Genomic DNA, 17,246 nt, shown 5'->3' on the forward strand with positions numbered 1-17,246 from the left:
AGGCTGTCTTTAGTTTGCTGATCTGTAGTCTCTGACCTGCCAGTAGGGTTTAGGACTTGGGGCCCCTGAGCGCCCCCTCACGCCAAATGCCACAGGTTTGGGGGTCTCTTTTTCTATTTACTCTTGTCAGGCCCTTATTTTGACCTGCATATCTCTGTTCGTGAAGTGGCTGATTGCCTCTAACTGTTGTGTAAGGAAAAGGTTAAAACTAAGGTAATCATGTCTTGGTGGAGACTTTACCAGGTATAGGAGTCATGTCTCAGTCCTGTGCTGTGGCTGGGCTTGGTGAATGCTATTTCTTCTAATCAAGATGGTAATGGTCCTGGGGCGGGGAGAGGGTGGGTATAACTCAGTGGTAGAACGCATGCTCAGCATGCATGAGATCCTGGATTCAATCCCCAGTACCTCCATTTGAAAAAAAAAAAAGAAAGAAAAAGGGGAAAAATCATAAAAAAAAAAAAAATCCTGCGGTATGAACCAACTAAAGTGTAAAATAATAGTAAATTAGCATTAAAAAAAAAAAAACCGTAATGGTCCCTGACTTTCTCAGGTGGCAGATTTCTTCTGCTTCTAGAGTTGACTTTATGTTGTTTTTGAACTTAAAAAACCATTTTGTCTTGAAACTGGACTCAGCAGAAGTGTCAACTCATCATTGTCCAGCTGCCTGCGTTTTCTTTCTCTTGACTTTGGGGAGATAGTGATCCACATGTGACTCAGTATTTTGCCCAGTAAGCTTGTCTGTCTGGGTTCTCTCTTTCCCTACTTTTTGTCCATAAAGTGCCTCTGAGGTCAGACCAGGAACCTCAAGTGGAACTCCTGGGAAGAAGCCACCTGGCTCCGTGGGAGAGATGAAGTTGTCTGCTCTGCCGCTGTCAGTTCCTCTTTCCCAGTGGCTGTGCTCCTGGAGAGACCACCTAGAGTGAATAGTCTCCCAGCAGGTCCAGGAACTGGTACAGCACCTAGAGGGAACCCTAGTGCTACGTGCTTGAGCTGAATCCATTTTGTTTAACATGAAGATGTATTTGAGGTCAGATGTTGATATTTCAAAGTCATTTAATCATTTCAAAATGTTTATATCCTAAGATATCGTAGTTGTAGTAATAAAACCCAACTCTAACTGGGTAAGCAGGAAGGTGGCAATACTGGTTCACATAAATAATAAATCCAGGGGTAGGCTGGGCACAGGGCAGTCCAGGTGCTTAAGCGATGTTGTCCAGAGCCTCTTGCCTATCATCTCTCTGCTCTGACTCTCTTTGGTCTTGGCTGTATTCCATGGTGGGCTCACTGAAGTGGTGGCAAAGATGGCCACCAGCAGCTGCAGGCTTCTTTGTTGCCAGCTTGGTAATCCCAGAATAAAGAGAGCTCTACTTTCCCAGAAGTTCTAGTAGAATTCCTGGGACTGATTCTCATGGTCCTGTCCATCCCTGAATCAGTCATTGTCACTCTTTGTCCAGGGTGGGTTACATGCCATCCTGCACCTGTGCCCCTACGACGATGTTGCCTGAGTATGGGGAAGGAGTGGCTCCTCAACAGAAAATGAGGATATGGTTCCAGAAGCGGTAATGGATGTAGGAAAGGCAGACATCACAGACGTCTACTGTGATGGATGCAGGATGAATTTACTCCGATGTTGATATATAAAGTTTCATATGGTGTTTGTAGAATTTATTTGGAATAAATACATAGCCGTGTATCACTACTTGTAGTTTTACTCTCCCCCAACTGGATGTGAAGCTCTTAAAAACAGTACAGGTCTTAGATTTGTTGGAATCTCTAAAACTGAGTACAGTGCCTGCACATAGTAGCTCCTGAGAAATGTTTACAGATGCTGCTGAAATGGTGATTTCCTCTAGCAACACACTCATTGTCGGTGGTAAGTAGTTCTGGAATTGTACCATTCAGTGCTAGTTGAGAATAACTGCACATGCAGTTTGTATTTAATGAGCAAAAAGAGAACACCCTGGCCAGTATCCAGTAGTGTGTAGGGTTAGTGGGATATGTGAATAAATTTGGTGCATGCAAGTTATAGCCACAGTATGTGCTTTATGAACTATCGAGGAAGAGACCACAGATTTTTTTTTTTAATTCTTCTCAATTCCAAAGTCTGGCTGTAGTTCAAATAAACTTTGTTTAGCATCCCTAGGTAGCTGTGCCAGACATCTCATAGCCCTTGGACTATTTGATGTCCAGACATTCAAGAGTATGAAAAAAAAGTAACAGGGAAAAAAACTCCTTATAGAACTTCCTGTGACAGGTCAAAGTTTAATCACAGCAAATAATACAGATTTCCCTTTTATTATAACCACAATAGAAAGGCGGGGTTTGTGTTTACAGAGCATGTTGTTTGGGAGACCTTTGTAAATTGTAATCTTTGGAAATCCCAAACCTATTGGATGCAATCCCATCCATTAGATGAAGACGACTTGCCTATGCAGTAGATCCAGAATAGCGAGTTAAATGGAGAACACGAATAGGAAGCAGTCATTAAGAATTACAACGGGTAGGATGCAGAGTTAATTCGTGGAGATATTTTGTTATGAGATAATTACATCACTAGGACAGCTGGAAAGCTGAGTGCTGTGCTGGACGGCAGTGCTTGCTCTCTGCCCTGCAGCTGAGGGGTCAGGACAATAGAGACCTGGAGAGGACTGACTTTATGGGATATTTAGGGGCTTGGCTGACTTAATCATGAAATGATAATGACCTATCTGCCTTTTTTGAATTGTGTTTTGTGTAGCTAAACTTGATTCACAGACTCCGCGAATGCTGAGAACCACTTTTCCCTTCTACGTTTTGAACATTCACTTGGATCACATTAAGCTAAGCTCTAATGGATAAACATTGAATGGTAGTTTTCATTTCCTCTAAAAGTCATCGGAGATATTTTTGTTCATATTCAACACAGTGTGATTATATTTCTTTTATGGAACTGTAGTCATGCAGTCACTGAAATGATACTGTTGTCGGTTTACTGCATAGCAAAAAACTAAAAACGTTTTAGAAAGTTTTAAGATGTTGGTCAACACAAGGAATCAAACAGTTGAAGTTATTTTCCTGTGTTTATGTTCAAATGTTCAGACCTGTCTGGCTCTTTTGTTTTGCAATTGTAGGGGTTATAGGCAGCCTGGCCACATTCCTCATTGATTTATATAAGTATATTACAGATCACTAACCTCCTGCCAAATACCGGGAATTTCAGTTCTTGTTTAGCACAGTTACTCTATGTGAGACTTATTTGTTATATTAAAGCATCTATCTTCTCTTTATTGTCCACCAAAGTGATTATTATTTGCTTTGGGGTAATTCCAGATGGAGTCACTGTAGACAAGAAAGCATCATAAATATTATGTTCTAAGATTCCTAAGATTAGTGTTTATCGCTGTTGATTCAAAATGCATTTTCTACTCATTATGACTAATGTAACTTAATTTTACCATGATAGTGTTTACTAAACAGTTAAGTCAGACAAAATTTCATGGCTTATTATTGAGTAATATTTCCCAAATTGTCTTCTGTGGAGCGTTGGGTCTATAGGATGTTGATGGCCAGCGCTGGAACCCAGAACCTACGGGTTCTTCTGGGACTCCTATTTCCCTTGATGTCACTCTTGAATTTCTAAGAAGACTATAAGGTGTTTCATTTCCTAGATGAAATTGATAACAGCACCTTAAAAAAATTAAAAAGATTCTCTTCTTGAACCAGCATGAGCCGCTTCTACCGAACACTGTTCTTTTTGTAGCCTGGAAGAATGTGTAATTCTATATATTAAAATTTATACAAGAATGTTCTATTCTATGTCTCTTTAAGTATGTGTCTTTAAATGTATATCTTTAAAACTCCATTTTTTTAAAAATTGCCAATTAAAATTAGTGCATTTTTCTCCCTGGCTTATCATGTAGAGCAATGAGCAGTGGCTTCAGGGAGCTCGCCTTGGCATATCTCAGGTGTGGGGTCTGGATGCGGCAGGTGGCAACAATGCTTCTTAATATTTTGAAGAGAGTGATATAACTCTGAGGAAAATAACTTGGGTGGGTTAGATGTTATTCTTGAATTGTGTCACACAGAGTGTTTGAAAACGGCTTCAGCGAGATGAAGTAACACAGCCTGCTGCCAGGGCTGTTAGGTAACAGACAACGGTTTGGGAGCAGGTGACCTTTGGGTTTAGCTGTGTTTTATGATCGCTTCATTCTCCAGTTATGTCTCTGTCAAATTTTTTTTTCTTTTGGAAATTACCAAAATGTCTTACGTGTTACAAATCATACATGCAGTAAGAACTGGAGCTATTAAAATCTTTGTTGACCAGAGGCAGTGATAAACAATATATATATTCTTTTTACTAAGCAAATGTATTAATTATGATAGAAAATATTTTTAAAGTAATGTTTAAGAGGCACAGCTGTAATGATGCAGTTCCCATGTTTGTATTTGTTTTAGGACAAACCATTTTTAGTTCATTGCTGTTTTACTTTATTACAAAAATAAAAGCAACAGATAAAAAGAAGCTCGGTGATTGTGGAACTCCTTTTTCTTCTTCAAAAGGAAGGAAAAAGTAAAGCTGTTGAAGTATGTTGGTTTAATGGGAAGAAGATGGTTCAAAGGAGTCTATGAATAAATGGTAGTTACCTTGAATTACCAAATTGATAGAGTTGTTTTCATAAACTACCCAGCTGTCAGACCCATGCATGACAGCAATCGTATTTTTCACAGTATGGCACGCATATGACTTATGGCATTATTTTTGTTAATTAGGAGTTTTTACTTTATCAGAATAATTTTTCAGAGTAGGTCACATTAGTGGTATTTGAAGACCTTAGAAATTTGGAGAAAAATTAAGCTTAGAATTAGATGGCTAAAACTTAGTAGTCAGAATATTTGGAAGTAGATAAATGTAAGGAAGAAATTCAGTTGATCTTAATTGACTTTAATGGAGTTATAGAACTTATCCCAAGCTGCTCAAAATTAAAAAGGAGCTTGGATCTGGCAATGAAGTATGTGTGGTCGGTGGTGGTCACCCCATCTGATTTAATTTAATTATAGTGTTCTTAAGTTTCTTTTGAAAGTTCAGTTTAGATTTACAGAGAAGTACCAAATGTTGTGGGGCCCATTTAGCTCAGAAATGCAGTAGGGTGGCATGGTGACCAGCTAGGCATTAAAAATTTAACAGAGGTAATATACAAAGTGGATAATTGAGAGTCAACCCTGCATTTTAGTAATTGAGTTATATGCACATTTATAGTTAGTTTCTTTGAAGAAAGTGGTATTTAATTTTTTTAATGAAAGAATATAATATGAATAGCACTTTTATTAGCCTTTTCTTAGTATTTATATTACATTCTTGTCAAGAAATTTAGTTACAGCTTGTTTATGGGTGGTTTGTTTAATTCTTCAAATGTTCGGTGAGCATCTCCTGTACAGATAGTATTGTATGTCTGTTGAAACTAAAGTCAAGTCTGTCATTTGGCTTGAAAATTCTTTTGACTACTGAAAGCTTTGTTTTTTAAACTTTAAATTTTGAATTAGTTGTAGAATTTTATGGGAGAAATTGAATTCACCCATCCAAACATAATTATAGCTTGCCAATCTGTCTTTATCATTTAAGGGTAATATAGTTTACCAATGCAATTTTTGCCCTCCTGCCCCCAAAAAACAAGTTAAAATTCCACAGTTTTGATTAGCATGAAAATTGGAATTTTAAAACTAGGAATGTATGCCTTTTCCAGAGAAGTGATTTGATTCAGCAGGAGAAGGCTCCCTTAGAAATAAACCAAATTTCTCCATATTCCATCATAATTATTTTCATAGGCGTGATTATAACACCTTAAATTCCAGGAAAATGTAAGTTGAAGAGTCCAGCATCGCCCAAGAGTGCTCAATCTCTCTCTTTAAGAATTCTTGCACTGTGAGCTAAGAACCATATTTTTCTCCATCAGCAAGTTCTACCTAAGATCTTAACTAAGGAAACTCTCCAAGCAGACATTCTCACATTGCAGTCGTGGTGCTTTCTCTTTGCTGGCCTGGATTTTGTCACCACTTACCAAGTACTCCTCTCCTGAACTTTCATATTGATATTAAAGTATCAGAGCCTACTAGGTATCCTTACATATTATCACAAGGAACAATCGAGCCTGGCCTTTCTTTTTTTTTTTTTTTTTTTTTCCTAATTGCATGATCACATTGAGGGATATGTGTGAGATTTACAGGTTACTTCTTTGCTTATTGCCACCTACTTAATACCTCTTTCTTTTTCCTTTTAGGTTGTTCGATGTGTGCACAGTGTCACGAACAGACAGAGAAACCAAACTAACACTAGTGTTTGAACATGTTGATCAAGACTTGACCACTTATTTGGATAAAGTTCCAGAGCCTGGAGTGCCCACTGAAACCATAAAGGTAAGAAGAATCATCTCTCTGCCTGGTCGAACAGTCACACAATTATAGTCTGTTAAGCACTGGCATTCTTTCCTTATGGAAACTGCCAGAATTAGAGCCTTTGGAACTCAATATATATCTAGTAGAACTAAGTGAGATGTTTGAAGAATGTAATATAATTCCAGTTCATTCATTTTAGGGTTCAGTGGAAAAACTATTATAATTACTGGAAAATACCTATTTGTACATTATCTAGCCCTAACCTTAGAAAGTATAGTGTAGTAAATAGAGCTCAGTCTTTTTCTGATGGTTCATGGACTCTGAGAGATATAATTTGAAACATCATTCGTGAGTACATTGAATGTTACAATTGTATCCTGGCCCCAGGACATACCTATGCTACGTAAATCTGAAATATTGGTTGTTAGGCCCTTCTTTCTCCATTTTTCTCTCATTCATAGAACATTTATAGGAAGCCTAAGTGCCAGATAGCATCTCAAACTCTTGAGATTCAAAGATGACTTCAGGCACCTGGGAGGTCAGCAAGCTTGGTGGAGTATATTGACTAGAATTCTTTTCTTCCTTTAAGTCTGGTAGGAAAAGCAACTTACAAAATTTTGCTGTTCTTACTTCGTTCTGCTTAATTGAACTTCCCAGTAGATCTTTTAGATCGATGCATATCACATGAGGTCTTCACAGCCATCTTTTTGTTTTTGTGAATTAGATGACTTAGTTAAACAGATCCTTCACCTTACCATTCCTTGTGTGGAAATGAGTTACAGAGTTCGGCATCATTTTAGATACGAGTTAATAGCTGAAAACAGTTTATCTTCTGAACAGAGTAAGAAATGTCTTTTAGTGATAGTTAGATGGTGTTTCCAGATACTGATAATTTAGAACTTGACATACTGAATGATTTATTTCTTTGGTTTTAGGCTGATATTGAATTTATTTTCTCCCTTCTGCCTTTTATAAAAGAGTATGGTGCTCAGGAATGGTCTTATTGCTTCCTGAATAGTTTCAAGGACATGAAGGGCCTTTACATGAAGATATTTCTAATTACCTGTTCTTGGTTCTTTTCTCTTCTTTCTCTTCGTCCCTCTTTCGCCTTGAATTCTATTCCAATCCTGTGGCTTTAGTTCTCTCCTTTATAAGTTTGTCCAAAATACCATGTTCAGTATGCAGGGCAGGGCGCACTCTACTCTCTGGCCAGGTCAGACTAATCCCCATCTTCTTGGTGTGGTTGCAGTTTCCTCGCCCTGTGGCCTTCCTTCTCATTGCCATTTCTTTCCTCTCTCCACCAATAACTATCTGCTTAAATTGTTCAAAGCCCACCACAGATACCAGTCTACCAACTTTTACAGCTGGGTGTAATTTCATTTGTCTTAGAACTTATTCTACATGCCTGTCCCTCTTTATCATATTTTCTGTCTTTTATTGTGATTATTTGTGTCCATATCTTACCTACTCATCCATCTTTGTATCCTGACAGTCCCTACACAATGGTTTCTATACTTAGGTACTCAGTAAAATAAGACATGTTGCCAACTTTTCTTCAAATTAATTGAAAATTATTTTTAAAATGACTGCCAACAGCTTAAACATAGACTGTCAAAATAAGCATTGGATTTTTCTGATTTATTTCTAGATTCAAAAATTTCATTTGGGGGAGATCACTTTTTTTTAAGCATCAGGACAAGGTAACCATATATTTACACCATACGTTACCACCTGCATAGATCGTTGGAGCTTTACATTAAATTCTCCTAGGATGTTAAAGGCTGCTGAGTAGAAAGATTTACAGAAGTATCTGTGGTTAAAACGATTGATAAACCAGAGTGGTATGCTTAAACTAACGCTTGGTTAGGCAAGAGGAGAAATGAAGTCAGGTGGGGGAAATTCCCAAGGGTAGGGGTGGAGCGGTAAGCAGAATAAAATGAGGTACCGGCAGAAGGGTGGCCACCAACGTGGGGTAAAGGAGAGGACAGGAGTCATGGAGTGGCCCAGCCGGGGTTGGGGAGGAGGGGGTTGGTGCTTGTCAACAGGTCAACTTTTAACAAGGTGACTTGTTAAAAGTATTTCTGAGCTTTTCTTCTATCTTCAGGGAAAGGGAGTATCACTTTATTCTGTGTTGAACAGCAGATTCTCTTGGGGTCTGTTAAATTTCTTCAGCCATCAGGGCAACACCCCCACAGGAGTGGAGGTGGGGGCAAGGGCTGTGGTTATTCAAGGTTTGTGGCTAATGGTGTTTTGATGTTTTCATAGTAAAATAAAACTATGGTCAACAGAAATATTTCAGTCTATTATTTTGTATGTTAATAGCTAATTGAACTTCTTTTGCTAACTTTACTAAAAGCTAACTACAAGACCCTATTTGTCTTCATCCTTAATTTTTAAAAATTTTCTGAACTGTGTTGATCTGCTTTTCTTCCTTATTAAATATAAGAATATAAGGGGGGGTTTGTTTAGAATATGAGTGTTTGTGATTCTTTAAGGTCATTATTGAAAACATGAATAATCATTTAAAAGAACTATAATATCATCAAATGGATAGCTTTAAGCTGAATAAATAATTGATATAAATTTCTTTCTAATAAGCACTTGTAGCTTTTGTTTCTAAGTTGACATCTTTTTGAGAATTGGTATGCAGGATAAACAGCTGCTAAGCAGGAAGTTCCCCCGAGTTGAGGTTCTGGTTAATTGAATTTTTCAAGTACACAGCCAAAGAACAGGAAAGTTTTGTTGTTGTATAGGCTTATTTATGAGAAGTCTCAATAATTATATCAAGAGAATATTGTTATTATGAGCAACCTATTGGGAACACAGATCGGATTCTTTATATAGAATTCTTGTTGTAATAAGAGTTTTTCTAAATGTACTGGTAAAAATATTAATTGAATATTTACAGGGAGAGTTCTGTCCTAAGTGCTTTGAGGACACAAAACTGAATTAGTGATGAATCTACGCTCAAAAACCTTAGAGTGTAAGAGCACATAGAAGCATGTGGTACAGTTCTCTATGGTTATTTAAGTCATTTAGGTGGTGTTTTAAAGTGAAAAGAAAAAAAAAAGAACCGCTTATTTGTGAATGAACGCAATCTATAGCTGATCCTTTTGCATTATAGTACCAAAATATTTTCTAAGATGTTCTTCAAAATCGTAAATATTATTATTGATATTATCTTGCATATATCAGAACCTGCCATGTTGCAAAATGGATAAACAGGTGAAATATTTTAACATGAAATAGATAAAAAACAGAAAATCAAGGAAAGGCCTCATATTAAGATCATTTGGGCTATGGGACTTTTCCTCGGCCACCCGTCCCCCACTATGTTTCCTGTGCACTGTTTACCTGTTAGCCCACCTCAAGTCAGCATATTGGAGGGTACATTCAGGATGTAAGTGGCACTAGGTGAGCTGTACTTGGTTAAAACTGGGGTGCTGCATGGTCTTTGACTACATATTATTACAGGGATAAAATCTTTCTCTTCTGTATCATTTTATCAACTTGTTTGTTAAAAAAGAGCCCACGATGAACATATTTTCTCAGCTTATATGTATCACGTAATAATTTTTAAATGCATTTAAATACCATTTGATTTTTCTTGTTTTTTTAATAATATATTTTATTTAATCCAACATATCCAAAATATTATCATCCTAACATGTAAGCAATGTAAAAATTATTAATGGATTTTCTGAATTGAAGTATAGTTGGTTTACAATGTTGTGTTAGTTTCTGGTGTACAGCGTAGTGATTCAGTTATACATATATGTAGTCTTTTTCATAATTCTTTTTCATTATGGGTTATTATAAGCTATCGAATATAGTTCCCTGAAATACCACTGGTTTTTAAAAAGTAAAAAAGGCAGAAAACCACTCCTGAAGCTCTAAGTATTTATGAAGGTTGATAGTTGGGTGAACTCATTGGGGGAAATCCTATAATTATTGTATGGTCTGAACTTAAAATTGTCATTGAGAGGCTGATGAAAATAAAAATAAAATCATAGGTGATTCTTTCCAACATTTAAAAATATACCTTATTCTAAAAAATAAATAAACACGTTTATGCATCTTATTCATGCTTCATCTCTAGGTTTTCATCACATTCTTTAATCTCTTTTCTTGATGTCCTAAGATACAGTCTTTCATGTTGGTAGTGACATTTGCACAGAGAAGGCTCTTGACTGCTGTACTGTGGAATCAACAAATACTCAAACTTTGCCTCATAAGCTTATGGTTGCCATACCTTACTTTCCTCTTTCTAATTCACAATGTTATTTTTTGATCTACTTAAACATAGAGGCATTCAGTGCCATCTATTTAATTTTAATTTGATCATTTGGGATTTGATATTGTCTTCTTAGATTTCCATGCTTAAACTTATGAGGCAATAATTGACACCTTAACGATTGTCTTTTTTTATTTTAGGGTTCATAATAAACTTTGAGTATCTGTGTTTATACAGCACCTTTTGTTTATGTGGGTTTTCTGAGGAAAGAAAGGCTTCTAGATTATGTTTTCTCTTTCATGCCTTCATCTGCCACCCTATAAAAGAGGATCAGAAAGAACTGTGAAGAAATTCCCTCACCTTGTTCTTTAGTCATTTGTAATGCCACCTAGAAAAAGAACTATATGGCAGGATGTATACGGGGACAGACTCCTGTGTAAAATCTGATGCTTTACATGCTTTGAAAATGGGATGCCCTCTCTCACTGAACCAGCATTTGATACTCAAGCTTCCCTTTCTGGTACATTCTCTCTCTTCATAGATGACCTGGCTTCTCAACTATCTTTTAAACCCTCTGAGAACCTGGTATCATTCTTTGGACATTCTGTACATGTAATATATTTGATGAAATTGACAATATAATTTCACAAGTAGAAATTCAAAAGCACTGAAAGCTCACACAGAACATCAGCTGCCTCTCCAAAACAGAGCAGGGTTCTTTCAGCTCAAGACCACATGGCCTCTTTGGATGACTCAATCTTAGAATAAAAATTACGTATTTTTTGTGTATCTCTATGACAAATGAATACTGTAGGGCTTGAGAAGGCCAAAGAAACTCAAGGTTTATGTGTCTGTAGGGGTCATTTTTTCTGTGAATTAGATTTCATTTTATCTTCAATTGAATGTTTCTTAGAGATTTCTGTCGCTTGTACTATTTTCAGTAGGAGATAAAATGTACTATTAGGTTTATTTTACAAAATCCAGATTTCAGAGACTGACACACACTCTTAATAGCACCTGTTTTCTGCCTCTGGGAAAGATCTGTCTCCATGAATAATATCTGCCTGCAGTAAACGGTGGCTCTGGTGTCAGTATGGGATGCCCAGGGCTGACTCATGTTTCGCGATCTGACATAATGCAGAGTGACTGCCTGGTCCTTGTACCCAGATGAAGAAAGTCTCCCAGAGCCTTCTCTCCTCTCACCCCTAAAGGAATCAAGCCACGGCCCCTCTAGGCTCCTGGTGGTCTCCACTTTGCCTGAATTATGAGCAGGTGATTAGTCTCATCTTTGCAGGACACAGAGCAAATTAACATGAAAATATCGCTTCTCAGAAAACAAGGCAGGCTTGAATGCCCTGTCGCTGCCGGTCATTAGCCATCTGCCACCAACACTCATACTCTGTTTATCACATTTGAAATTCAGAGCAGATGTTGCATAATAAAGTGATCCCAAAAACAAGATGAGAAATTCAAAGAACAAACACTCCACAATAATGATAAGGATCCTGGAAGGACTTTTTTTTCAGTCTAATATCATGGCTGGACTTAAATTGAATAGACCATGTTTTTTTTTAAACACACACACATGCCCACGCGCACACATCTCGCCCAGTGTTTAATGCCTCTCGTGGTAACATGAAATGATTGTTAAAGAAAGTGCATTTGTGAAAGATGCCTGTGAGGACTGTTTAATAAGATAAATTTTAATGAGCAAAGTGGAATGTTGTAATAACACTAGTTCTGGTGCAAAGGACCTCACGGGCAGCCATGCCAGTATTGGTTTTTACTGTAAGATGGGCCTCAACGTACAGCAGTTTGACTTAAAATAGTTCACTCCTATAGTACAGATGGACCTCTCTGGGCTTGTAGCTTGCCAGCGTGCTTGCCAGACAGCTTATTTTCGTCTTTTTACTGAAGATCCTAAGTTCCCTCTACCTTTCCCACCCCTGCCTCCTACCCTGTCCCTCACTGTCCCCTCACTGTCCCCACATTACCATTATCACCCCTCATTGCGCGCTCACACACACACACACACACACACACACACGCCCGCGCTCTTGGCTTCCCCAGGCTCTGCCCCAGCTTCCTCGTCAGTCCCTGGCTTTGGGCTCTCTCCACCTGAATCCTAAGAGTCTTCCATTTTAGTTCCACTACCCCTCCACATTAATGTAACATTTTATAGGACTGGTTATTGTCATGTTTCCCCTAATCAACGTATGCATATTCTAGGCCCTTATTTTGCCTTGTAAATAGCACATCATTCCTGGTATTTTAATGATTGTGCTTCGAGGCATTCTGTTTTATTTAAAAAAAAGAAAACAGCAACAACAGGCATCTGAATTTTCCTACGGTATGTAACCTACGTCATGGTTCTTCTCTGGAAAGTTGGCTTGGAATGTAGTCTTTTAACTCAAAAGAAATGCTTTCTGCACACAAACCCCACCCTTGCCCAACCCTTACCTATGTCTGTGCCTGCCCCACCCCCACCCCACCCACACACAGAATTTAGGGGGAGTTTTAAAAAGAGAAGCATCAGATACAATGCTAAGCAAAAGTTAAGCAGCCAGCTTGGGAGTTGCTAGACGGTTAAATCAAAGTTGCCCCAGCAATTGGCCATGGACTCTGATAGGAGAGATTATCGGAAGGAAGTGAGTCAACACTGAGTTCACCTCAAATTAGGGGGAGGTGGAGGGTGAGTGAGCTTCATTTGTGGTGACTTTCAGTAACTCAAGGAATTTCTTCAGGGAGAACATTTTCAGATCATCTAGATTTTGAGGACTGTCCCAGAAGCAAATCCTTAAGCAATTTCCCAAGCTCTTGTAGTAGTTGAAAGTATCAGGAGAAAGAGGACATAATTATGCAAATCTGTGACTATCTAAAAGTATGTAATAACAAATTATAACAGAGTTATTTAGTTGTTTGTTTTGTTTTTTATTTTCCTAACAGGAAATATGGGTGCACGGGGTTGAGGGGTAGTGTGGGAAACTAGTGTCTTTCTAAAAGTACCGTAAGACGAACTCACTAAAATAAATACTGACTCACTAAAGTAAACAAATGACACTTCGATCAAGCTAATGATAGATAAGTTGGAATCTCTTTAGAAAATGCTTCCTCACCTTGGGCATCGAATCTGTTTATAGAGCCCATTAAAAAGTTGCAGGCAGCATATATCGAGTCCGTGTCCCCACAGTGACAGACAGCAGAGGGTACCCCACACAACGAAGGGCTGTTCCTCACCTAAGTTTCATGTGAGCCTAAGTTCCCTGCTTATAGTTTCTCCTGGCTCTTTCCCTCTAAATGTTGAAACATCCAAGGCTTCCCCCTCAGCTGTCTTCTCTTCCCAGCTACACTTTCTGGCCAGGTGACGTCCTCCATGCCGGAACCTTCAGATATCATTATTCTCTAGCCTGACCTCTCCCCATTGCTCTAAATGCATTGTAGTCAACCAGCCATTTAGTATCTCATCACCAAACCATTTCCCGAGAATCCTCTTCCCAACTAAAGCCTTCCCTCGGTATTTGCACACCAGACCTAAGCATCCTTCTGGGTTTCTTTCTTTCCTTCACAATCTTCATCTAATCCCTTGGCAAGTACTTTTGGTTTTATCCCCCAAAGATATCCCCAGTCCTGCTGCTTCTTAGTATTTTGTTGCTAAAGCTCTAGTCCAACCAATAAAACCAGCTTCCTAACTAAACATGCTGCTTCCACTCCTGCCCCTTTTGTAGACTATCCTCTGTATAACAGCCAGAGGCACCTTAGAAAAGCATAAATAATAGTGTGACTCTCCTGCTGTAAACTTTTCTCCAGTGGTTTCCTGTGACCTGTAGAGTAAAATCAGGAGTCCTATATGAACTAGGGCTCTTCCTTCCTCCCCTCCCCTTCCCTCTCCCCACCCCCAGCTCTGATCTGCCTCTACCCTCTCGCTTCACTGTTCTTCAGCCACACCTGCCTTCTTGCCCTTCTTACAACGTGCCTCCAGCTCAGTGAGGGAACTCGCCGTTCATTCTGTTTGGAATCCCCCACTCCTCTCTCTCCCAAGCCCCGCAAGTTGGGTGCCTGTGTCTCATCATTCTAATCCCGACTCATGTCACATCCTCATGACTCCTTCCCTGGCCACCTCACCTAAAGCTCCACATCTGCTTACATTTTACCACATGGCACCATGTTGACCCGTTTTATTTTCTTCACAACTCTTAGCTGAAATGATTTCATTTTTTAAATATTTGTTGTTTATCTTTCCCAACTAGAAGGTAAGAGCTGTGAAGTCAGGACTGTAGTTTATAGCATTTCCCCCAGTACTGTCTGGACTACATAGAGTACCCTCATGTGTTGGTAACTATATATCGATGCCTACATTTCAGAGGGTTCATAACAAAGGCACCTAGCTTCCTGTTGTACAAGTGAGGAAGTTGTACTTTTTCAGGGATAGATTCATGTACATACATATGTATACACATACAAATATATAATAGAAGAGAAAGCTGAGAATATGCCATATCTCACACATCTACTTGGCTCTTTCTTCATGGTGGGCGTGGACACTGTGGGATTATACGTATTGTAACTAAGAATTTGCTTGATTGGCTTGGTTTAGGTATAGTCTAAAGCCAATAACTGATCTGCACCAGAACTATAAGGCATTTTCTCCTTTAATACAGTGCTGACTTTTTTAAATTCCAGAAATTGTTCTCTTTCAATGTTGGACTCTGCTAAACGTGTTGGATACTAAGAATGTGAAGCCAGGTCCATTGAAGAGATTGATTGATGCTATGAATCTTAGACCCAGTTCTCATTTCTCAGGGATTTATAGCTAAAAGATAAGTTGATAGTTACACATTAAAAAAATTTTAAAGGTAAATTTCTGTATATTCACCACTGTATGCAAAATTTTTTTTCCATCCCCACCGTGAGAAGTAGCATCTTCAAAGATTTAAGTTACTTTAAAAAAATCTAATTGGAAATACTCTCCTATATTTATTCATTTGGATTTTCATCATTCTTATTCAGAAATTTCAGATACCCATATGATTGTGGAGTTGAAGCTAAGAAAGCACCATTCTACTAGAGCAATTGCTTAGGATTTGAAATCACTAAATTTTAAATTAGTGAAAGGTTTCTGGAGAAGGTATCCATCAGTTATCTAAGATAGTACCTTCTTCCTCATTCCCAAGCAAGGTGAAAAGGATTAATCAGTCCTTTCATTGCAGTTAAAATCATTATTGGTTCTACTGAATATCTGTTGAATGAATTAAGTGCTTTCAATAGTTGTCCAACAAAGTCTTGAAAACCCCATCATGGAAGTTATGAGAATCAAGCATCTCCAGCAAATGAAATATTGCTGCAATTACTCTCGTTCCATTTTCCCTCTTTTTCATTGTCACTCTCAAAGAGCAAAATTCTCCAAAAAGATTGACTCCAGTGGAAAGTCAAATGAGGAGAGTTTGACCTGAATTTGGATTCATGTATCTAAATCAGAGCCTTGATGCCAAGCATCTGGACACTGTGATTCTTGAAGTCTTAGGAAGTAAATGAGAATTCCTGGAATATTAGAAATGATCAAGTATAAATCTAATCTTTAGAAGTCCAGCTACTGCCATTTGATGAAAGTCTAATTTGGATGCCTGGAAAATAAGCTAAACCCAACAAATTTTGCAAAAATGAGTTACCATCTAATAAAGGGTTAATGAAGTTAGGTTAAACATAATGCTCTGCGTTTCTCCAAATGTGGTCAGTGAATCACCTATAGAATCACTGCCTGGGGTGCTTCTTTAAATCCACAACCTTGACCTAAAGCTAATCCCAAACATCATCTCAGGAGGGAGTTTCCAATAAGTACCTTCTGATGGTGCTTGTAGACAGTACTGTTTCAGAAATGCTCTCCTACAGTTTGACATATGACCCTACTTGGAAATGGAAAATGTCTGAAATGACTCAAACCTCTGGAATATTTGCTTGCCTATGCGTAGGTGACCCAGCCGTGCAGAAGACTCTAACCTAAGCCCAGGAGAATCAGGTGTGGCATTTTAACTAAAGTCATCCATATATACTTGTTCAAAAAAGCTGATGTTTTATTCCTTAAGATGGTCTGTTGGAAAATGCTAACTCATTAATATGAATTAAAAAGAAGACGCTTAGGAATATGAGAATTCTAACTAGAAATTCTCAAGCCACTCAGAAAGCTATTCTTAAAAAAAAAAAAAGTGTTCATGACACAGCATGATTTGACTTTTGAAAGATGCTTTTTGTTTCATTTCACTTAATATTCTGACAGTTCTTTGTCGTCCTAAATTAGTAAGCCATTACCAAACTTGTGAGTGTAACCGGTCAGAATTCCTAACATTATTTTACTGATGAGGAACCAAAACCATATGAAACTTAAGAGAATCTTAGGTGTAGGTTTTAGCGCTTGACAGTAACGTAGTATTCAGCTACTCACTTTGAGGCTCGTGAGTTAGAAGACTCAAGCGCTCAGAATTTCTTCCACTTGTGGTTCTAAGCCTTAAACAGATACAAGCTAGCAGCTTTGTTGGTTTTTATGTTTACCATTGCTGTCTGCTGTCCCTAACTATACGTGTTCATTTTTCCTTTCTTGGACAAAACCAGAGAAATATTTATCATTCTACTGTAGTATAGTCACACCACT

The 17,246-nt window shown here is 38.2% G+C and overlaps 1 protein-coding gene across 3 annotated transcripts in view; it reads left to right on the forward strand.

The window, feature by feature from the left end:
* Positions 1-17,246, forward strand: part of CDK6 (cyclin dependent kinase 6) — a 215,840-nt gene that overhangs the window by 49,006 nt on the left and 149,588 nt on the right. For all 3 annotated transcript variants that reach the window (XM_031454896.2, XM_064487569.1, XM_010979675.3), the window contains exon 3: positions 6,255-6,390. In XM_031454896.2, the coding sequence (XP_031310756.1) occupies positions 6,255-6,390 (136 nt within the window). The remainder of the gene's footprint in view (positions 1-6,254; positions 6,391-17,246) is intronic.

This window comes from Camelus dromedarius, chromosome 7, assembly GCF_036321535.1.
Source record: "Camelus dromedarius isolate mCamDro1 chromosome 7, mCamDro1.pat, whole genome shotgun sequence".
Classification (NCBI taxonomy): Eukaryota; Metazoa; Chordata; class Mammalia; order Artiodactyla; family Camelidae; genus Camelus; species Camelus dromedarius.